Genomic DNA, 19476 nt, shown 5'->3' with positions numbered 1-19476 from the left:
TTTGAAATTACCTGATGCTTTGGGAAATGGACGGGAATAATGCTAAGTGAATGTAGTAAATTCATTTTTTTAAAAAAGTTTTCATTGGCTTTGTTCTCCTAACTACATGTTGTATTTATTTGTATGAATTTGCCTATTTGCCTTCTGTGTTCTGTGGAGTGTTTGTGTGTTTAAATGTTGCCGCTGCTACGCAACAATTGCCCCTCTGGGGACAAATAAAACCTACTTGACTTAAACAAGCTAAAGAAAAACGCCATGTAAAACACAACTTGATTGATTGGTTGATTAAAAGCCAGAAACCCACAGGCATGGAAGGCCCTTCATAGAGCAGCCTAACAGACATTACATAAAACCACTAGGTGGGGTGAAATCCTTAAATTTGGGTCTCACTTTTCAGAGACAACCTGGAAAGTAGGCCATACCCAGTGAAAGGTAGAGTCATATGACTGTCAGAGGGGCTGGATGGTAAACAGCCCCATTACGTTTGCCAGCCTTTCGCGAGTTGAGTCTGGAGGAGGAAATTATAGCCAGGAACATTAACTCGTGATGGGATGACAGTGTCTTGGTTGTTTTCTTGCTGCGGCGTATGAATGTAGAGGAGGGGGGTGGGGAAGGGTCATGCTCAAATGCGCATGAAAACAGGACGCAGACAAAGTTGGAAAAAAACAAAAAAAACAAAAACTGCAATGACAGAGGGGAGTTCATCCGACAATTCCCAGTCAATTACCGCGGATATCGGCGGCCAGCTGAGACTGGCCGCTGTCACTTCCGCTGCCCCATCCACAACACCTCTCAGCCTCCCTGGAGTCATGGACTCTGAGGGGAGAGTGGACGAGTCAAGGCTGAGGATGCACATTTTCAAAAATGGTAGGACGATGCTGTTATCTATCTATCTATCAGTCTCTGCCTGTCTCTATCTATCTATCTATCTATCTATCTATCTATCTATCTATCAGACTATGTCTGTCTGTCATTGCAGTCTTGGTTTTGTATTTTTACATTTCTTCTGTCTTCCACATAATGTAGCCTAAATGTCACTACCAAGGTAAGTAAGGTAGCTTAATAAACAGTAAACTAATGAGCAATCTAGCAAGTGTTCAACAGTAACGTCATCCATCCACCCATCCATCCATACCTACATCCATCCATCCATGATATGTGTAAATATGCACAGGATTCAACAGTATTTCGGTCAATTATGTGGAACTTTTGTTACTTTATTCTTCTTAATTTCGTTTGTTAGTTAGTTTGTTTATTTATTTATTTATTGAGGCATTGAACTCAAATAATCAAGCCATACTGGTACCCTTGCAAAATGCTTCATTTTCATGAGAAGGAGGTCTGGCAATCATGGATGCAAATTTTATATAGGCGCTCTGAGCGTGACCTTTGCTCTTTACAAGTTCAAGCCTTACGATCCAGGTACAGATTGTTTTTAAGAAGCGTACGTTTTTTAAAACTTATGAACATGTACGAAACTTTAGCAGAGTAGCAAAAGGCGTGCTGACGAGCTCTGTGTTGGGACAAAGGACAGAGGAAATGTTGTAAGGCAAGCAGAGCTCTTGATTAATCTCATAATGCCTTGTCACAGATCTTAATCCAAAATGCCAGTTAGAGGGAACAAAACCGTGGGCAGAAATCACACACGATCACTTTAAGCCTACTTACAGACTTGAATGATTGCTGATCATCACACATTCGCATATTTAAACTTGTTTTTGCCACACGTCTGCATTACCCCAGCAGAAAACGACGGGGAGGACACTAGAGAGGGCTGTGACAGCCCAACTGAATGGATGACGTTGCGTGTCTGGGCTTCTTTAATCATTAAAATGGCACAGATGGGTCGTGAGCATGCTCCAAATAAAATGAAAATGATTTGACAAAGGTCAACTGGTGATTCACAAACCTTTGCCTGTGACGTATTGGTGTCGGTAAAGTACTCATGAAGAACAGCAACAGGAAATGTCTCGCCACAGGCTGCACATTAAAGTTGACCTAGATACATATTTGCATATATTATATATACACTCACACATATGAGCACAGAGGCACAACTACAAACATACATACTGTTGCAATTTTCTTGCAATTACGACCCCCCGCCCCCGGCGTCCATGAGCTATTTTTAGCCCTTCCCCTGCGGAAGCTTCGCAGCAAACGGAAGTCAGACATCGGATGCACTAGACCAGTGTTTCTCAACCGGGGGTCCGCGGACCCCTAGTGGTCCGTGGTGTAATTGCAAGGGGTCCGTGAAAATAAAATATCTTTTAAAAAAAGATCCTATGACATTTATAGAAATAGGATTATTTTACTCAAATGTGACTGAGACCTTTATCTACCTAAACTATAAAGGGTAACAGACATTTTTTCTCTAATTACATCTGTTTCACAAGTGTAATTTATTGTATATTAATAAGAGATCTCGCTCCCGTTTGCATTGTTAAAAGTTAATGAATACATATTCTGTTTTGTTACATATATCTGAAAGTTACTGAATACATATTCTGTTTTGTTACATATATCTGAAAGTTACTGCATAAGAACTCTGTTTTGTTAACTATATCTAAGTTACAACTGAAAGCTCTTATTTTTGCCCCAAAGAGTGAATAAATGCTATAATGCAATTTAAAATGCAGTTTCTACTGTTTCTATCAAATTGCAACCCCCCTCCCCCAAGATCAGGTGGAGGGGTCCTCAGGGTAGATCAAAAATACGCAGGGGGTCCAGGACCCCAAAAAGGTTGAGAACCACTGCACTAGACTACATTAGAAGTAAGCAGTTTGTTGTAATTTTCTTCGTTGTTTTGCGTAATTTAATATTATGGGACATATGACAGCATATACGCGAGTTGGTGTTGTAAACACGGCTGCGCTGTGCTGTCTAACTGCTCTGCGTGTCTGACTTCCTGTTACGCGTCCATAGCGACAGCGATGCTGTGACATCCCTTGGACGCTGCCCCAACTACCCCACTCTCCCGGTCGCTGCTCCACCCCCTCCGCCGATGCGGGGGGGGGGCTGCAGACTACCACATGCCTGCTCTCATACATGTGGAGTCGCCAGCCGCTTCTTTTCACCTGACAGTGAGGAGTTTCGCCAGGGGGGGACGTAGTCCGTGGGAGGATCACGCTATTCCCCCCAGTTCCCACCCCCCCCCCGAACAGGCGCCCCGACCGACCAGAGGAGGCGCTAGTGCAGCGACCAGGACACATACTCACATCCGGCTTCCTAGGGACGCCCGACCAAGCCGGAGGTAACACGGGGATTCGAACCGGCAACGGAATAGACCGCCTCGCCACCCGGACGCCTGATTTCCGATTTTTTAAAAGTCTTGACTGGCCCACCGATTCCGATTCTGGCCGACTCAGAATGTTTGTTTTTTCCCCTCTCTAAGAACTATAATTCACAGCATACACAAAAACATTTTTGTAACCTTTTTTTTAATGGAAATTTCAATTGCACGTTCATGATAAAACACTGACTATTAAATAACTTTTACATTTTCTCCAAAAGTGCACCAGATTACAGGACCTTCTCTCAATCCAACAAATCTCAAAATAAAGAAGTGCTCCAGTTTACTGGACAGAGCCTTTTTTTGTACAAATAATCCATCTGAATATGAATTGCAGTATTTCCCACTTTAAATAACATGTTATACTTTCCCAAAGTAAATGACGGTTTTCTATGACATGTTTTAGAGAGAGAGAGTGTGTGTGTGTGTGTGTGTGTGTGTGTGTGTGTGTGTGTGTGTGTGTGTGTGTGTGTGTGTGTGTGTGTGTGTGTGTGTGTACCATCGTTCGGTGCATGCATGTGAATTTGACCGGCACAGGTTCGGATGCGGTATCTGAGACCGACCGGCCGGTCACCATGTCATGGCCGACGTGGCGTTCTTTTAGTTGAATGGGATTTAGTCTCAGGCGAACGATGCATTGTCTTGCAATAATAACAACTGTGACCGTCGGTCCCGTTTTAGGGGTATTTTTTATTCTCTGCAAGATAACAATGTTGTAACAACGACCCCCATTACATTCTCATTCAACACCTTTTGCCCCCCACCATAGCCAAATTGCCAGACGTAAAGATGACAGGTCATTTCCGCTTCCGGTGTGGGAAGATGAGCGAATTCGCGTTTGCGGCGGCCTCGCCCATCCATGCGGGGTCTTTGTCCACGTCTAAGTTTTGTTTTTCGTTTGATGGCTGGGAGAGCTGGCGCTGGATTGGCTAGAAGAGCGGGGCAGGCTAAGCTAAGTGCTAACCCATGCAGACCGGCAGTTCCGATACCACCGAGGGCGGTCTGGCGGCGGCCTCGCCTGGCGTTGACTGTGGTGTTTTTAATGTCGTCGTGAGGAGTGCGGGGAGGTGTGTCGAGGATGTCAGGCTGGGAGAGCCGGCGCTGGATCGGCTGGGAGAGCTTGGTCTGCTTCGTCCGGTGAGACCGGGGACCACGGCCCCTGCCTGGAGCTGCGGCCGCAACGCCGAGGGCGGTCTGACAGGACGCGGAAGCGGGTCAGGCTAAGCTAACTGCTAGCCCATGCAGACCGGCGGTTCCGACAGTCACCCTGGCTGGCGTTCGGTCCCTTGGACGGTAATTTTTTTTTGTTTCGTTTAGATAAGTGTTAGTTTGGACGTGTGTGTTGTTGTAGTTTTTGGATGTGTTTTTGTCTTTGTGTTGTACTGCTGTGGGCTGGGGGAAACGGCACTTCCCGATTCCTGATTAGTGTCTTTTTGTGCAAGAGAGATGCGTGTGATAGAGATAGCTGTTTACTAAACATTGACACTACAGTTCACCCTGGTCGAAGTTCTGGTTGAAGTTTAAGTTTGGTCGAAGTTGGTGAAATTTGTTGGTCATGGATAGCGACAGTCACTATCGTGTCACTACACGTGGAACATAATACTGTAAAGTGTTGGTCACAGACCGACTTGCAGCAGAGGGCTTGAGACAGTCTGCAGTGTGGTGCCAAAAAGATGGAAATCCCACATGCCATATAGATGCAGACTGGCCACCAGAGCATCAATCACCGGTATGTAAAGATATTGCTAACTCCACAGTAGTCACTCGGACTTGTGGAACCCCTCTAATGCGTGCAAGGCGCTTTGATACCTATAGGGGAAATCTGGCTATGGCTATGATGAAAGAATGGGCCACCTCTCGTAACTTTACTAATTACTGGATTTGTCAGTAATTACCTACGACGTCGCCTCACTCACCTGTGGTAGTTTTGCAGCAGACTTGCATGGGCAGGTGGGCAGTCTTATCCAGAAAGGGCCGGTGTGGGTGCAGGTTTTTGTTCCAACCAAGCAGTAACACTCCTGATCCCACTAATCAACCAGTAGAGTCATTGCTGAGGAACTTAATCAGGAGACAATTACACAGGTGTGTAATTGCTTGGTTGGAACAAAAACCTTCACCCACACCGCCCCTTTCTGGATAAGATTGCCCACCCCTGCTTTAGGGTGTTCGATATTAACCTATTTGACACGTCTCAGGGCTTATTTGTCATGGGTGTGTGATCTGGGTCATTGGGGCTCGCCTGTTCCCCATCCCCTGATTGGTGTTTCGGTTCACCAGCGCCCCATTCGCCTGAGTGACCCTGATTGCACCGGCTTCACTCACCTGTTCCCCTTTCTCCGATTGGCTGTTCTGTTCCTGCACACCTACGCCCAATCCCCCTCCCCTTTCTCCGATTGGCTGTTCTGTTCCTGCACACCTGCGCCCAATCTCCCTCCCCTTTCTCCGTTGCTGTTCCATCCCTGCCCTGTCCTGCACACCTGCGCCAAATCTTCCTCCCCCTTTCTCCGATTGGCTGTTCTGTACCTGCCCTGCCCTGTGCATCTGCGCCCAGTCTCCCTGATTAGCTCCCCTATGTATATATTCCCCCTGATTGCCCTGGCTCCTTGTTGGATCGTCTTTGCTACGTTCAGACCAAAGGCGGCGAGAGAGTTGGCGCCGCTTTGTTCGCCCGTGTTTGACCGCCAGCTCCGCCAGGTGTGTTCGAACAGAACGCGAATTCGCTGTGTTGACGTCACAACAAGCAGTTCAGTTACACCAATGCTGCTAGCAAGTTTGCTAGACCGCACACAACAAATACCACACACGAGCAGTTTGTGTTTACTTGTGATCATCATGGATGAGCGACAGAGGTCAGTTGCGGTGGCTCTGCTTTATATCAACTTGCGCCGCCGAAACCGGCGTCAGCGTTCTGTTTGGGTTCATAGCATAAACCGGAGACGTGCCCAGCTTGGCGAATTTCACCGGCTCGTTCAGGAGTTGCGTTTGGACGGCGTCCGAAAAGAATTCTGGGTAGGGGGCGTGTATTCTTTCCCAACATGAAGGCGGGTTCTAACCGTACTTGAAGGTGATTGGCTATCGCCTGGCGAAATATTCACCCGAGTTGGACATTTTGAACTCCCGCGAAGGCGCGTTCGTCGCTCGATTCGCCCAATTCGCGCCGCCCGTAATCTCGCCGCGAATTATTCCGCCCATTCGCCTCCTCCCATTGACTTTGCATGCATTCGCGCCGCCCAAAAAATTCGCGCCGCCTTTGGTTTGAACGTAGCATTACAGAGACACGTGTTGACTCTTGGTCGCCGGATGCGCCACAACCCGTTTCGATCCTTCTCTGCTGTCTGTACCTGCTTTTCGTTAAGTTCTTGATTTAATTAAAGCGTTGTTCTAGTCCAGTCCGTCTCCGAGTCGTGCATTTGGGTCCTCAATGCCTGCTTCAGGAGTGATATTATTCATAATAATCTACCCGAGAGTGAGATAGATTTAATCTCATTTGCCTTGTCTGAGTTCAATAACGTTTACAGGTTGCGTGAGTTGAGCCATACAGTGTTATGGAAAGTATCCAGTTTGAAACAACAGTACATGCAATGCTTCGATATCGTGTAGAGTTTCTGGCCGTGCCTGCTAACGGTACTAACAACGTAGAATGTGAGCCTATAATGAATCAGAATACACCTGTGGTATTGTAGCGAATTCGGGGGACAACACAACCAGAGGAACTGCCGCGGCCGGGAAGCGAACCCGTATCGCCCGCACCGCAGGAGACATCGCTAACCGCTAGACTAAAGGGTCAGACCCGCCAGCCAGCGGCCAGCGTGTCTTCTTATCCATGCACGTTACAGTATTGTAGCTAGGGTGTGTTCAACTCCGTGGAATTTGCAAATACAGTTGGCGTTTTTAGCTTTGACTGTGTATAATTGCTCTATCTGATTTGTGGTGATCAGGCTTATGCCGCTTTCCCACTACATGGTACCAGCGCGACTCGACTCGCCCTTTTTTCATTTTCCATTAGTGGAAAATACCGGCATTTTGGTAACTGTTACCACTTTTCTGGTACCCCCTTTGCCGAGGTTCCAAAAAGAAAAAAAAACTGGAGCGGGTACTAAAATCAATGCAAACCTCTGATTGGTCAGAGAAACGCGTCACATACGTCATTTCGCGTCACTGCGTCATCAATGCGCGCAGGGGCTATCACCCGGCATTTTGTCGAAGCGGGGTTATCTTAAAAGTACATTTTGAAATTGAAAAAAATGAGAGCCGAAAATCTAGCTACACTGACTGTTACGGTAATGGAAAACGACACAGAAGCGAGTCGAGTCGAGTTGAGCCGGTACCCATCCATTATCCAAACCGTTTATCCTGCTCTCAGCGTCGCGGGGATGCTGGAGCCTATCCCAGCAGTCATTGGGTGGCAGGTGGGGAGACACCCTGGACAGGTCGCCAGGCCATCACAGGGCCAATACCATGAGCCGGTACCGTGTGGTGGAAAAGGGGCATTATAGCTGTTTCCCGGAAAAACCCCACAGGTGGTGTTACTTCGCATTTTTAGTGCCCTTGATCAGATAGGCGTCAGAGTTATCATCACTCCATCGCAAAGCTAAACGTGCCTAATCAGCTGCAGCGCAGATTTAGCATAGTGAATCCGCTCGTATGGTGTATATGCAGCCCAGGAAGTGATGAAGTCACTCCTCCCTACGGCGTTAGAACGTCACATGAACATCTCTACAGCCGCTGTAACGCGTAGCAGCAGAAATGGCGTTAGATATTCTCTTAGCCTCACAGGGTGGAATTTGTAAAGTTATCTCCACTGAATGCTGTGCATATATTACTAGCAACGATGCTGAAACATCAGAATTGAAAGAGGATACTAACAAGGGGTAAAGGATTACATACTGTTCAAGGGTGTGTTTGGCCCCTTGGCATCTGTGGGTGCGTCATTCATGGGTACTCTGATTTTTGAGTATTATCCTGTTTTTCATTATTGTTTTTGTCATTACTTGTATGATTATTGTGATCCGTAAAGACCATGCCTAATGCTGTATAAGTTAAGTATTCTCCTAATTAATCAGTCAATTTGCGATCCCTGGGTTACACCATACGATTGTGGTGATGATGATGTGTGATGATGATTGTCATTTATTCATTGTTTAGTGTTACTGGGGACTATGTTGGGTTTTAAATGGATTTTGAGCATTCACATAAGTTTTTACCAAACGTCAACACTGGATTTTTTTTCTTGTGATATGATCAGATTAGTGTAGATAACTTCTCGAGTCTTTTGCTCATTTCTAGTCGAGAGTGGGGTGAGGTGTTTGGCTCCAGAGGACATGGGATAATTGTGACTTCTGGCTGACTGGTGAGTTTATATGGAGTGAGTTGATGTAAATCTGATGCATTTCAGTTGGCTTACGACTGACAGTCAGGCCTCGCAGTTCTTCTCTATGAGTGTAGATGTTCCCCAGGATGTATATCTATTGTCATGTTGTCTTTGATGCTTTATCTAGACGATTTGTTGTTGATTAAAAGTAATCAAAAGGGGGGATTATGAGGGCAATTTACATATATGTGATGCTTGCTTTTACTCGTTGACCACAGATCAGCTGTACTATGTTTACATTGTCTGCATGGATGCCTGGGGGCTCATGTTTAGCGGGACAAAGGTGCTGTTAAAAGTGCCTCTTCATGTAAACATGATAAGGGCCTGATAACAGAGGGAGGTGTGAAAGCCATTTGAGTGTCATGGGAGGCAGTCCTGGGGGGTCCTGGCAGAAGACAGGATGGGGAAGAGACTAAGTATGCACCATTGTGGTGGAAACTACCTCCTCTTCGTGATAGAAGACACTCGGGGTACATATTGCAATCGAAACAATGGCCGTTGTTCTACTGTATGGTATCAAGATGGTGTGCTCCGAGATAGGGGCATGCGTCTGTTCATAGAAAATATATTAAAATCGTGTGACAATACTGTAAGAGATTTTTGTCTCGCTCCCCATTTAATGTCTGAGTGGAATTAGATAATTGCCACAACAGCAGATCAAGCTGAAAATCAGCCAATTCCGGTCACCGGCCGATCGATTGTTGCATCTCTAAAACATACATGATATTCACCGGGGCATGGGAGACGTGTGCACAGATCAGCGGGTTATTTTGTTGAGAGCTGCTATGAGAGAGGGGATGAAACTCCAATGCAGCCTTGTCTCGAGGCTATGGATGTGACCCTGCTACCATGTGGGGGTAAAGTGAAGAATGGGTTGAGGGGGTGCATCGGGTCATGTGTTCTAGTGAGTGCTTTATGTGTGATGACTTTGCTGTTGCAGTCTGAGAGTTATGGGGTGGGAAGGCAGATGATTTTGGAGGGCGGTGTGTGTGAATCGATTTAGTTTGTTCTTGTTGGCAGCAGTCGACATGGTAAAGGAGCAGATGGAGCTGTAGAGTAGTATGGGTTGAATTATGCCTTTGTAAAGTTACAACAGAAGGTGGGGGGGCAGCCGAAAGTGCTTTGAGTTTACAGATAAAAGAGTCTTTGCTGGCAGCATGTATGAATGTCAGTGGTTTGCTGAATCAAACTTAGTTTAATGTCTAAAGTGAGCCCAAGATATCTGAAGCATTGCAGTACAAAACATTTGCATATGAATAAGCAATAATGGCGTTCAGAAATTATCTCAAAGAGGAATTCAAAATCAAAATTATTTGTCTGTACAGCTCATCCAAAGGAATTGAATCGAGTGCAACTGGACGTGGTATATATCCGTGAAGACGTTTCGCCTCTCATCCAAGAGGCTTCATCAGTTCGTGCCTTTCTGACTAGACGAAGCTAGTCAGACTAGCTTTGGATAACCATGACCTGGATGAATGAGAACATTCACAGACATGTCTGTACAGCTCATTAGGCAATTTATTTCTGAAACTTATTTGGTGTCTCATTCACAAGTCAAGAGGAAGTCAAGTGATACTTTGCTTTAGGGTTGTTACAGGCTGTGTCACAGTGAAACTATTCTCTGTAGTTCAGTGTTAAAACTTACTGAAGACTAGGGGTGGAGCCCAGGGGCAATTCTAGGATCAGAAATTAGGGGGGGTGGGCTCAGTCCGTAATGAGAAGGTGACATGCATACAGTTGCTTGCAAAAGTATTCAACCCCCCTGCTAAATCACTCATTTCATTGCATAGCAATTTATATATTAATGTTTTTCTATATATGATATTTTAATTTACAACAGTACTTTTAATGAATAACGATTAAGTAACATAAGTTTTACACCACAAAAAGAAAATGAAAAATGGAATATGCTGTTTCCAAGGGTATTCAACCCCTTTCCTTTTGACAAACCTCAATTCATTAGGTATACAATGTTACCTTTAGAAGCAACCCAATTAGTTAGGTGGTCTGTTGTAGTGTATAATAATAATGATTCAGAATGAACAATCACAGATTTCAGTATAATACACCTGTTATAGAGAAGACCCATAGTCGGTTAATGAAACATGAGGCATACTCAATCATAATGACCAGAACATTCCAAAGTAAATAACAGGTCAAATTATAGCAAAGCAGACATGAGGATAAATATATAAGACATTGTTTCAGTCTCCACATGGGGTCAGTCCACCATATCATCAAGCAATGAAAGAAGCATCATAAAATACAAATATTGACAGACAGCTCACTAAAATTACATTGACACATCGCCAAACACATCGACTCAGCTGCACAGTAATATAAGATAAGATAAGATAACCTTTGTTGATTCCCGTGGGAGAAATTCAGGCATAGATATTGGCAAGGCAAAAAGAGACATCATCATCAACATCATATCAACCGCGGCTGCCTGGACAAACAACAACAATCAGTAAATTGGGCATACATGGAATATAACATCAGTAGATATGAGATATGGACTGTAGGTTGTCAGGTATAAGAGCTCTATCAGATATAATAGTTCTATGTCAGTAGGTATAGCTGGCTAGGGGGTCAAGAGGGAGGGGTGGGCAAGGAAGCGGGGTAGTTCTGAGGGGGGTGTGAAGGGAGGGGCAGGTGGTAATTGGTACTGATTCAAGAGGGGTGGGGGGTAAGCAGGAAAGGGAAGCACTGGTGAGGGAGGGGTGACAGGCTTGTCATGGAGCCTGATGGCTCTTGGTACAAAAGACTAGCCAAGACGTTTCGTGGTTTGCTGGGGGGCAATGAGTCTGTGACTGAATGAGCTCCTTCTCCCCATTAGCTCCTCATGGAGGGGATGGGAGGGATTCATCAAGATGGCGCCCATCTTCCTCCTCATCCTTCCCTCTGCCAGGTCTCCAGGTCATCCAAATCAACCCCAACTACTGAGCTAGCCTTCTTCACCAGCTTGTTCAGTTTGCTGGTATCTCTCACATTGGTTCCCCCTCCCCAACAGGCCATGGCAAATAATTGGATACTAGCTACTACAAACTGGAAGAACATCCTCAACAGCCAGCTGCACACATTGAAGGAGCTGAGCCTCCTCAGGAACTACAGCCTGCTCTGACCCTTCTTGTAGAGGGCCTAAACATTATCAGACCAGTCCAGTTTGTTATTCATTTGTACTCCCAGGAACTTGTAGGTGTTCACTATCTCCACCTTCTCCCTCCAGGAGGGTGATGGTGGTCAGGGGTCCCCTTCATGCTCTGTCGGTAGTCCACCACCATCTCCTTGGTCTTAGCGATGTTAAGCTGGAGGTGGTTGTTGTTGACTGTCAAAGCTCTCCACCAGGTCTCCGTAGACCCCCTCATTGTTGTCCATAATGCAGCCGACAATAGAGGAGTCGTCGTAGAATTTCTGTAGGTGGCACATCTCAGAGTTGAAGTGGAAGTCGGAGGTGTAGAGAGTGAACAGAAATGGTGACAGCACAGTTCCCTGGGGAGCACTGGTGCTACACACCTGCATGTCCAACCTACTGCTCCGCAACCTGACATACCGTGGTCTGCAGGTGGGATAGTTTGTGATCTAGGCCTCAGGCCATGGTTTATCTGCATCGTTGAGAGCTTCTCGGCTAGGTGGAGTGGCTGGATGGTAATGAAGATGCTGGAAAAGTCAAAGAACATAACTCTCATTGTGCTGCATGGCTTCTCCAGGTCTGTGTAGGCTCTATTTAGCATGTAGATGATGGCGTTCTTCACGCCCCCGCCCCCATGTAGTTGGCTCAGTGATTCCTCCCTCTACACCTCAAGCTGATGTGTGGTGAACGTTCTGGCGCAAAATGGCTGCAGTGCATCCCCCAGGTGGGTGCTACACATTGGTGGTGGTTGAAGTGAGTTGCTCCCGTCAATGTGAAGCACCTTGAGTGTCTAGAAAGGCTTTATATAAATTTAATAATAATAATTATTGTTATTATACAATTTCCTTTAACCTCATGCCATAATACAACATAATAACTGGGCCCATTCCTTGGGCCTAGGGTTAGAATGAGGTAGAAGAAATTTTTATTATTATCATAAATAAGATTTCCGTACCGGATCAGTCAAGGCCCGGGTTACCAACAACCGCCACCAGTACTGTTAACTAGCAGGGTGCTGGTGGAAACTATGCTACTGTTGGGCGAAGGAGAAGGAGAGGGGGAAGGCATGCCCAGAGGCAGCGAGCAAGGAGGAAGGGTAGGAGTGTGGAGGTGACAGTCGGAACTTTGAATGCAGGCACTATGACTGGTAAAGGGAGAGAGCTGGCTGATATGATGGAAAGAAGAAAGGTAGATATACTGTGTGTGCAAGAGACCAGGTGGAAGGGGAGTAAGGCCAGGAGTATCGGAGGTGGGTTCAAACTCTTCTACCATGGCGCGAATGAGAGGAGAAATGGGGTAGGGGTAATTCTGAAGGAAGTGTATGTCAAGAGTGTGCTAGAGGTGAAGAGAGTGTCGGACAGAGTGATGAGTATGAAGCTGGGAATCGAAGGTGTATTGCTGAATGTTATCAGCACATATGCCCCGCAAATTGGGTGTGAGATGGAACAGAAAGAAGAATTCTGGAGTGAGTTGGATGACGTGGTGGAGAAGGGTACCCAAGGAGGACAGAGTGGCAATTGGAGCGGACTTCAATGGACATGTTGGTGAAGGGAACAGAGGTGATGAGGAGGTGATGGGTAGGTATGGTGTCAAGGAGAGAAATGTGGAAGGACATGGTGGTGGATTTGGCGAAAAAGATGGCAATGGCTGTGGTGGATACATATTTCAAGAAGAGGGAGGAACACAGGGTGATGTACAAGAGTGGAAGAAAGTGCACACAGGTGGACTAGATCTTATGTTGAAGGCGCCATCTAAAAGGGATTGGAGACTGCAAGGTGGTGACAGGGGAGAACATAGCTAGGCAGCATCGGATGGTGGTCTGTAGGATGACTTTGGATACCAAGAAGAGGAAGCGAGTGATGGCAGAGCCTAAGATCAAATGGTGGAAGCTGAAGAAGGAAGACTGTTGTGTGGAGTTCAGGCAGGAGTTAAGACAGGCACTGGGTGGTAGTGAAGAGTTGCTGTATGGCTGGGCAACCACTGCAGAAATGGTGAGGGAGACAGCTAGGAAGGTACTTGGTGTGTCATCAGGACTGAGGAAGGAAGACAAGGAGACTTGGTGGTGGAATGAGGAAGTACAGCAAATTATACAGAGGAAGAGGTTGGAAAAGAAGAAGTGGGATAGTCGGAGAGATGAAGAAAGTATACAGGAGTACAAGGAGACGCAGCGTAAAGATAAGACAGAGGTGGCAAAGGAAAAGGTGTATAGTGAGTTGTATGACAGGTTAGACACTAAGGAAGGAAGAAAAGGACTTGTACCGATTGGCTAGACAGAGGGACCGAGCTGCGAAGGATGTGCAGCAAGTTAGGGCGATCAAGGGTAGAGATGAAAATGTGCTGACAAGTGAGGAGAGTGTGCTGAGAAGGTGGAAGGAGTACTTTTAGAGGCTGATGAATGAAGAAAATGAGAGAGAGAGAGAGAGAGAGAGAGAGAGAGAGAGAGAGAGAGAGAGAGAGAGAGAGAGAGAGAGAGAGAGAGAAGGTTGGATGATGTAGGGATAGTGAATCAGGAAGTGCAATGGATTAGCAAGGAGGAAGTGAAGGCAGCTATGAAGAGGATGAAGAGTGGAAAGGCAGTTGGTCCTGATGACATACATTCCTGTGGAAGCATGGAGATGTTTAGGAGATGGTGGAGGTGGTGGTGAGGGAAGACATGCAGGTGGCTGGTGTGACAGAGGAAGATGCAGAAGACAGGAAGAAATGGAAACAGATGATCCACTGTGGCGACCCCTAATGGGAGCAGCTGAAAGTATTATTATTATTGTTATTATTATTATTATTATTATTATCATAACATAATAACTTGGCAGAGGATGCAATGAGCCTAAAAGCTCACTGCAATGGCGCTAGCTGTATTCAAGCAGACCCTGTGTACATGTCTTTAGTCTGTCACATGCAGTTGCTCAAAGTGCTGAAAACATTCTGGGATCCTTAATGGCTATTGTTGTTTTTGGCTGAAGGGCCCAGAGAGTCTCAAGGGTTCAGCTGCGCACGAGGTCGGCAACAAGACAGAAAAAAAATAGTTTCTCCAAGTGCTTCGGGGGGCTCTAACAGAGGTATAAAAAAAAAACATCACACTGAATCTGTCAGTTGTGATCAGGAATGTGGAAAGTTGCCCTCTCTCTTTGCCCTTTGTCTTTCAAGCACATTCCCTCTCGACCAGCATAGTAACATAAGCTTTAAGATCGGCTAGTGGAAACAGTCTGTAAACGCTTTTTTCTCAAGGGAACTCCTTGCAATATATCAAAGGACATCCCATTGAACAAGTCACACACATAAAAATATCTGGGAATCGTCCTAGATCTCCTGTTGAAATTAGACAAGCATACAGCAAAGGTCAGCAAAATGTCAAGGCAAACTTTCACTGGGTTCGACTCGTGAAATGCGGTTTACCTTTTGACAATTCATTATTGTTCATCAACTCTATGGCACTCTCTTGCTAGTCTTATTGTATAACGTCTTGGTTCCCGGCTGACCAGATGGTGGACAGATAACCTGACTCTCTCTGTAACCATGCCTTGAAGGTTCTGGGCCAAAAGCGTAAGAGGAACTAAAAAAGTACAATATTTAACAATTTCAAGTTTGCCTTCATTAAGCTTATTTTGAAACGCCTGGGTCCCTCATCACATTTGTACAGTCATTTCCTGGACCGTCAAGGACGTATAATACTAGAGCATATTACTGAACGGGACAGTAATTGAAAATTAGTGTAAGCTACACACATTTTGGCACAATGTATCTGATGACTGTTTGTTAATTTGTCGATATTTGATACCTGTCTCTACTCAAATAAACCATAGATAAATGCTCTAAGATCTCTTGGAATCTAGGATGGGGATCACAGTTGTTGGGAAGATAATTATTATTCTTACAAATTAATGATTATTTGTTGATTATGTTTTACACCACCCTGCAGTAGTGGCGGCTGGTGCTAAACATTTTTGGGGGGGGGGGGCACAGCACACCTGAGAGCTGCTTTAATGTCCACACAGTCACAGAGTTATTAAGAAGGACAGTATAGCCTATCGATTTTCTCAGGGTTCGTAGACGGTGGATGATTGACAGTTGAGACGAGGTGTCGTGGTGGGTGTGAACATGATTGACAGCCAGACAGATTGACAGTAGGTTTTCATCTCTTGATTTTTGAGGGGGGCAGCGCCCCAGCTGCCACTGCCCTGCAGTCTCAAATACTCCCTTGATTGCCAACCCTTGAGTTTCCCTGCTTAATTAAGGTGGCTTACACCGTATGGACTGAATGGTCAGCGCTTAAACCTCTGTCTAAACTCAAGATGAAAACAATATCTGAAGAGTTGTTCAGACTGACTACTGGCAATCTGAAGTGTTCAAAATTCCTGTCCAGGCGGGGTGCTTCCCTCGGAGCGGGCCCAAGTGTGGCGTTTCCTGTTCGGCATGTACCCGTGCGGCTCAACAGCTTTAGAGCGCCCCCTGCTGCAGGAGCAGCTAGCTGTACGCTACCAGGTCATGAAGAGGAAGTGGCAGCAGGTCCTCCCCTCCGCTGTGCGACTGCACCTCAACGGCACTGATGGTACTGATGGTCTCATATATTCTGGACAATTTCCAAGGGGAGTTCTCATGTGTCTTTCCAGTCATTTATTTAATCTCCATGTCCATCGTCTCTTTCCCTGGCTTTTCTCTCTCTCTCTCTCTCTCTCTCTCTCTCTCTCTCTCTCTCTCTCTCTCTCTCTCTCTCTCTCTCTCTCTCGCTCTCTCTCTCTCTCTCTCTCTCTCTCTCTCTCTCTCTCTCTCTCTCTCTTCTCTCTCTTTGCTACAGCTTTTTCATGTTTGTGTTCTTATGTTCCACATCATAGCCGAGTTGGTGGCAGCAGTCAGGTATTTTGACCAGAGGCAGGCACAGACCCAGGAACAGGCTCAGCACCATAGCGAACAACTCAGGGACAGACTGTCTTTCCTGGAGCTACAGGCGCAGGTTTTATCAGTTATTCTAATTTGTTCAATGATTTCTATCATCATCTTTTTTTATTATTATTATTATTATTTATTCATCTGCAAACATAAACTGTGGTTGTACTATTTATACCTCCATGTTTCCATGAGAAACTAGGTCTCACATGTGCAGTGAGCGCACTTATGTTCACTCAAGTTAGTTTCACCAAGACATGCAAAACAAGCTGTGTTTTTTGTGCACTTGTGCATGGGGTAATTTGCACATATGAGAATAACACCCAGATTTTTGCATTCGGGTCCAACATTGAACCTTTGCAGACTATCCAGCAATAGCTCTGACACAGAGACAATACATCACAGTGCATAAATTCATCAACATTTCCCATTTTAAATGCACCCAGCGTGACACTATACGGTGGCTTGCAAAAGTATTCATACCCCTTGAACTTTTCCACATTTTGTCACGTTTTGACCACAAACATAAATATATTTTATTAGAATTTTATGTGAAAGACCAACACAAAGTGGCACACAGTTGTGAAGTACAAAGAAAATTATACATGATTTAAAAAAAAAATTACAAATAAAAAACTCAAAAGTGCGGTGTGCAAAGGTATTCAGCCCCCCTGAGTCAATACTTTGTGGAACGGCCTTTTGCCGCAATTACAGCTGCAAGTCTTTTGGGGTATGTCTCTACCAGCTTTGCACATCTAGAGACTGAAATTTTTGCCCATTCTTCTTTGCAAAACAGCTCAAGCTCAGTCAGATTAGATGGAGAGTGTTTGTGAACGGCAGTTTTCAGATCTTGCCACAGATTCTCAATTGGATTTAGGTCTGGACTTTGACTGGGCCATTCTAACACATGAATATGTTTTGTTTTAAACCAGTCCATTGTAGCCCTGGCTTTATGTTTAGGGTTGTTGTCCTGCTGGAAGGTGAACCTCCGCCCCAGCCTCAAGTCTTTTGTAGACTCCGACAGGTTTTCTTCCAAGATTGCCCTGTATTTGGCTCCATCCATCTTCCCATCAACTCTGACCATCTTCCCTGTCCCTGCTGAAGAGAAGCACCCCAGAGCATGATGCTGCCACCACCATGTTTGACAGTGGGGATGGTGTGTTCAGAGTAATGTCTAGTGTTAGTTTTCCACCACACATAGCGTTTTGCATTTAGGCCAAAAAGTTCAATTTTGGTCTCATCTGACCAGAGCACCTTCTTCCACATGTTTGCTGTGTTCCCCACATGGCTTCTGGCAAATTGCAAACGGGTCTTCTTATGGTTTTCTTTTAACAATGGCTTTCTTCTTGCCACTCTTCCATAAAGGCCAGATTTGTGCAGTGCAGGACCAATAGTTGTCCTGTGGACAGATTCCCCCAGCTGAGCTGTGGATCTCTGCAGTTCGTCCAGAGTCACCATGGGCCTCTTGGCTGCATCTCTGATCAGTGCTCTCCTTGTTCGGCTTGTAAGTTTAGGTGGACGGCCATGTCTTGGTAGGTTTGCAGTTGTGCCATACTCTTTCCATTTCCGGATGATGGATTGAACAGTGCTCCGTGAGGTGTTCAAAGCTTGGGGAATCTTTTTATAGCCTAACCCTGCTTTAAACTTCTCCACAACTTTATCCCTGACCTGTCTGGTGTGTTCCTTGGACTTCATGATTCTGTTTGCTCCCCAATATTCTTTTAACAAACCTCTGAGGCCGTCACAGAACAGCTGTATTTGTACTGAGATTAGATTACACACAGGTTGACTCTATTTAGTCATTAGGTCAACATTCGATCATTCAGCAATCATCAGGCAACTTCTGAAGGCAATTGGTTGCACTCAGAGAAAAGGGGGCTGAATACTTTTGCACACCGCACTTTTCATTTTTTTATTTGTAAAAAAAATTTTCAATCATGTGTAATTTTCTTTGTACTTCACAGTTGTGTGCCACTTTGTGTTGGTCTTTCACATAAAATTCCAATAAAATATATTTATGTCCACTGGGGACTGGGGTTCGCGCCCCGGTCTCGTCAGATCCAACTATGGCCGGACTCGACGAAGCAGCGATCATTGGCAACGCTGTCTTCGGGAGGGGGGCGGAGTCGGCTTGTGTTCGTCACGTGAATGCGTCTCTGTGTGTGTCGGAAAAACAGTGGTTCGGCTTGGAGTCGCCTTGTCACGAAAGTGGCGAGGCGGTCTCCTTCGAGACTGCCGGCCGGAGAGATGCAGTTGGTGAACGCATACAGTGCGAGGGTGGGTGTTTGAATTAAAACAGGGATCGATTGGCCACTAAATTGGGAGAAAAAAGGGAAAAATCAGAAATAAATTTATAAAAAAATATATATATATTTATGTTTGTGGTCGTAACGTGACAAAATGTGGAAAAGTTCAAGGGGTATGAATACTTTTGCAAGCCACTGTATGCTACTCCCAGCACCCCGGTGCTGTTAGACTGAGAGCCTGTGCCTCTGGCCTCTGTGCCTCCCTCCTCTTGTCAGGTGCTGTTTGAGCGGGTGGTGTTTGATCGAGAGGAGCTGCAGGAGGCCATACGCATCATTGACAAGGATGTACCTCGAACCAACAGAGACCTTGTCTACTATTCGTGAGTGGTAATCATTACATTTCGGGTTGTACTTAAGTGAAATGTCAGTGAAGTTAAATGCTGACCTCTGATATGAAACTCGTTTTGAGCAAGCAGAGAGACATGCAATTTTTGCAGGTCGGGACGGTCTCTGTTAGTCTGAATTAAATCAGATGTAAATGTATAAACCGAGC

At 45.5% G+C, this 19476-nt stretch overlaps 1 protein-coding gene across 1 annotated transcript in view; it reads left to right on the top strand.

Annotated features, from left to right (window-relative positions):
- Positions 1 to 618: 618 nt before the first annotated feature.
- The window catches only part of si:dkey-238d18.4 (TBC1 domain family member 15), a 39361-nt gene continuing 20503 nt past the window's right edge, over positions 619 to 19476 (top strand). The window contains exons 1-4 of the mRNA XM_056286353.1: positions 619 to 867; positions 16157 to 16342; positions 16626 to 16744; positions 19200 to 19303. Of these exons, the coding sequence (XP_056142328.1) occupies positions 627 to 867; positions 16157 to 16342; positions 16626 to 16744; positions 19200 to 19303 (650 nt within the window). The 5' untranslated portion in view covers positions 619 to 626. The remainder of the gene's footprint in view (positions 868 to 16156; positions 16343 to 16625; positions 16745 to 19199; positions 19304 to 19476) is intronic.

Source organism: Lampris incognitus, chromosome 9 (genome assembly GCF_029633865.1).
Source record: "Lampris incognitus isolate fLamInc1 chromosome 9, fLamInc1.hap2, whole genome shotgun sequence".
NCBI classification, from domain to species: domain Eukaryota; kingdom Metazoa; phylum Chordata; class Actinopteri; order Lampriformes; family Lampridae; genus Lampris; species Lampris incognitus.
Note: the sequence above shows the minus strand (reverse complement) of the source record. Positions and strands in the feature narration are given on the sequence as shown.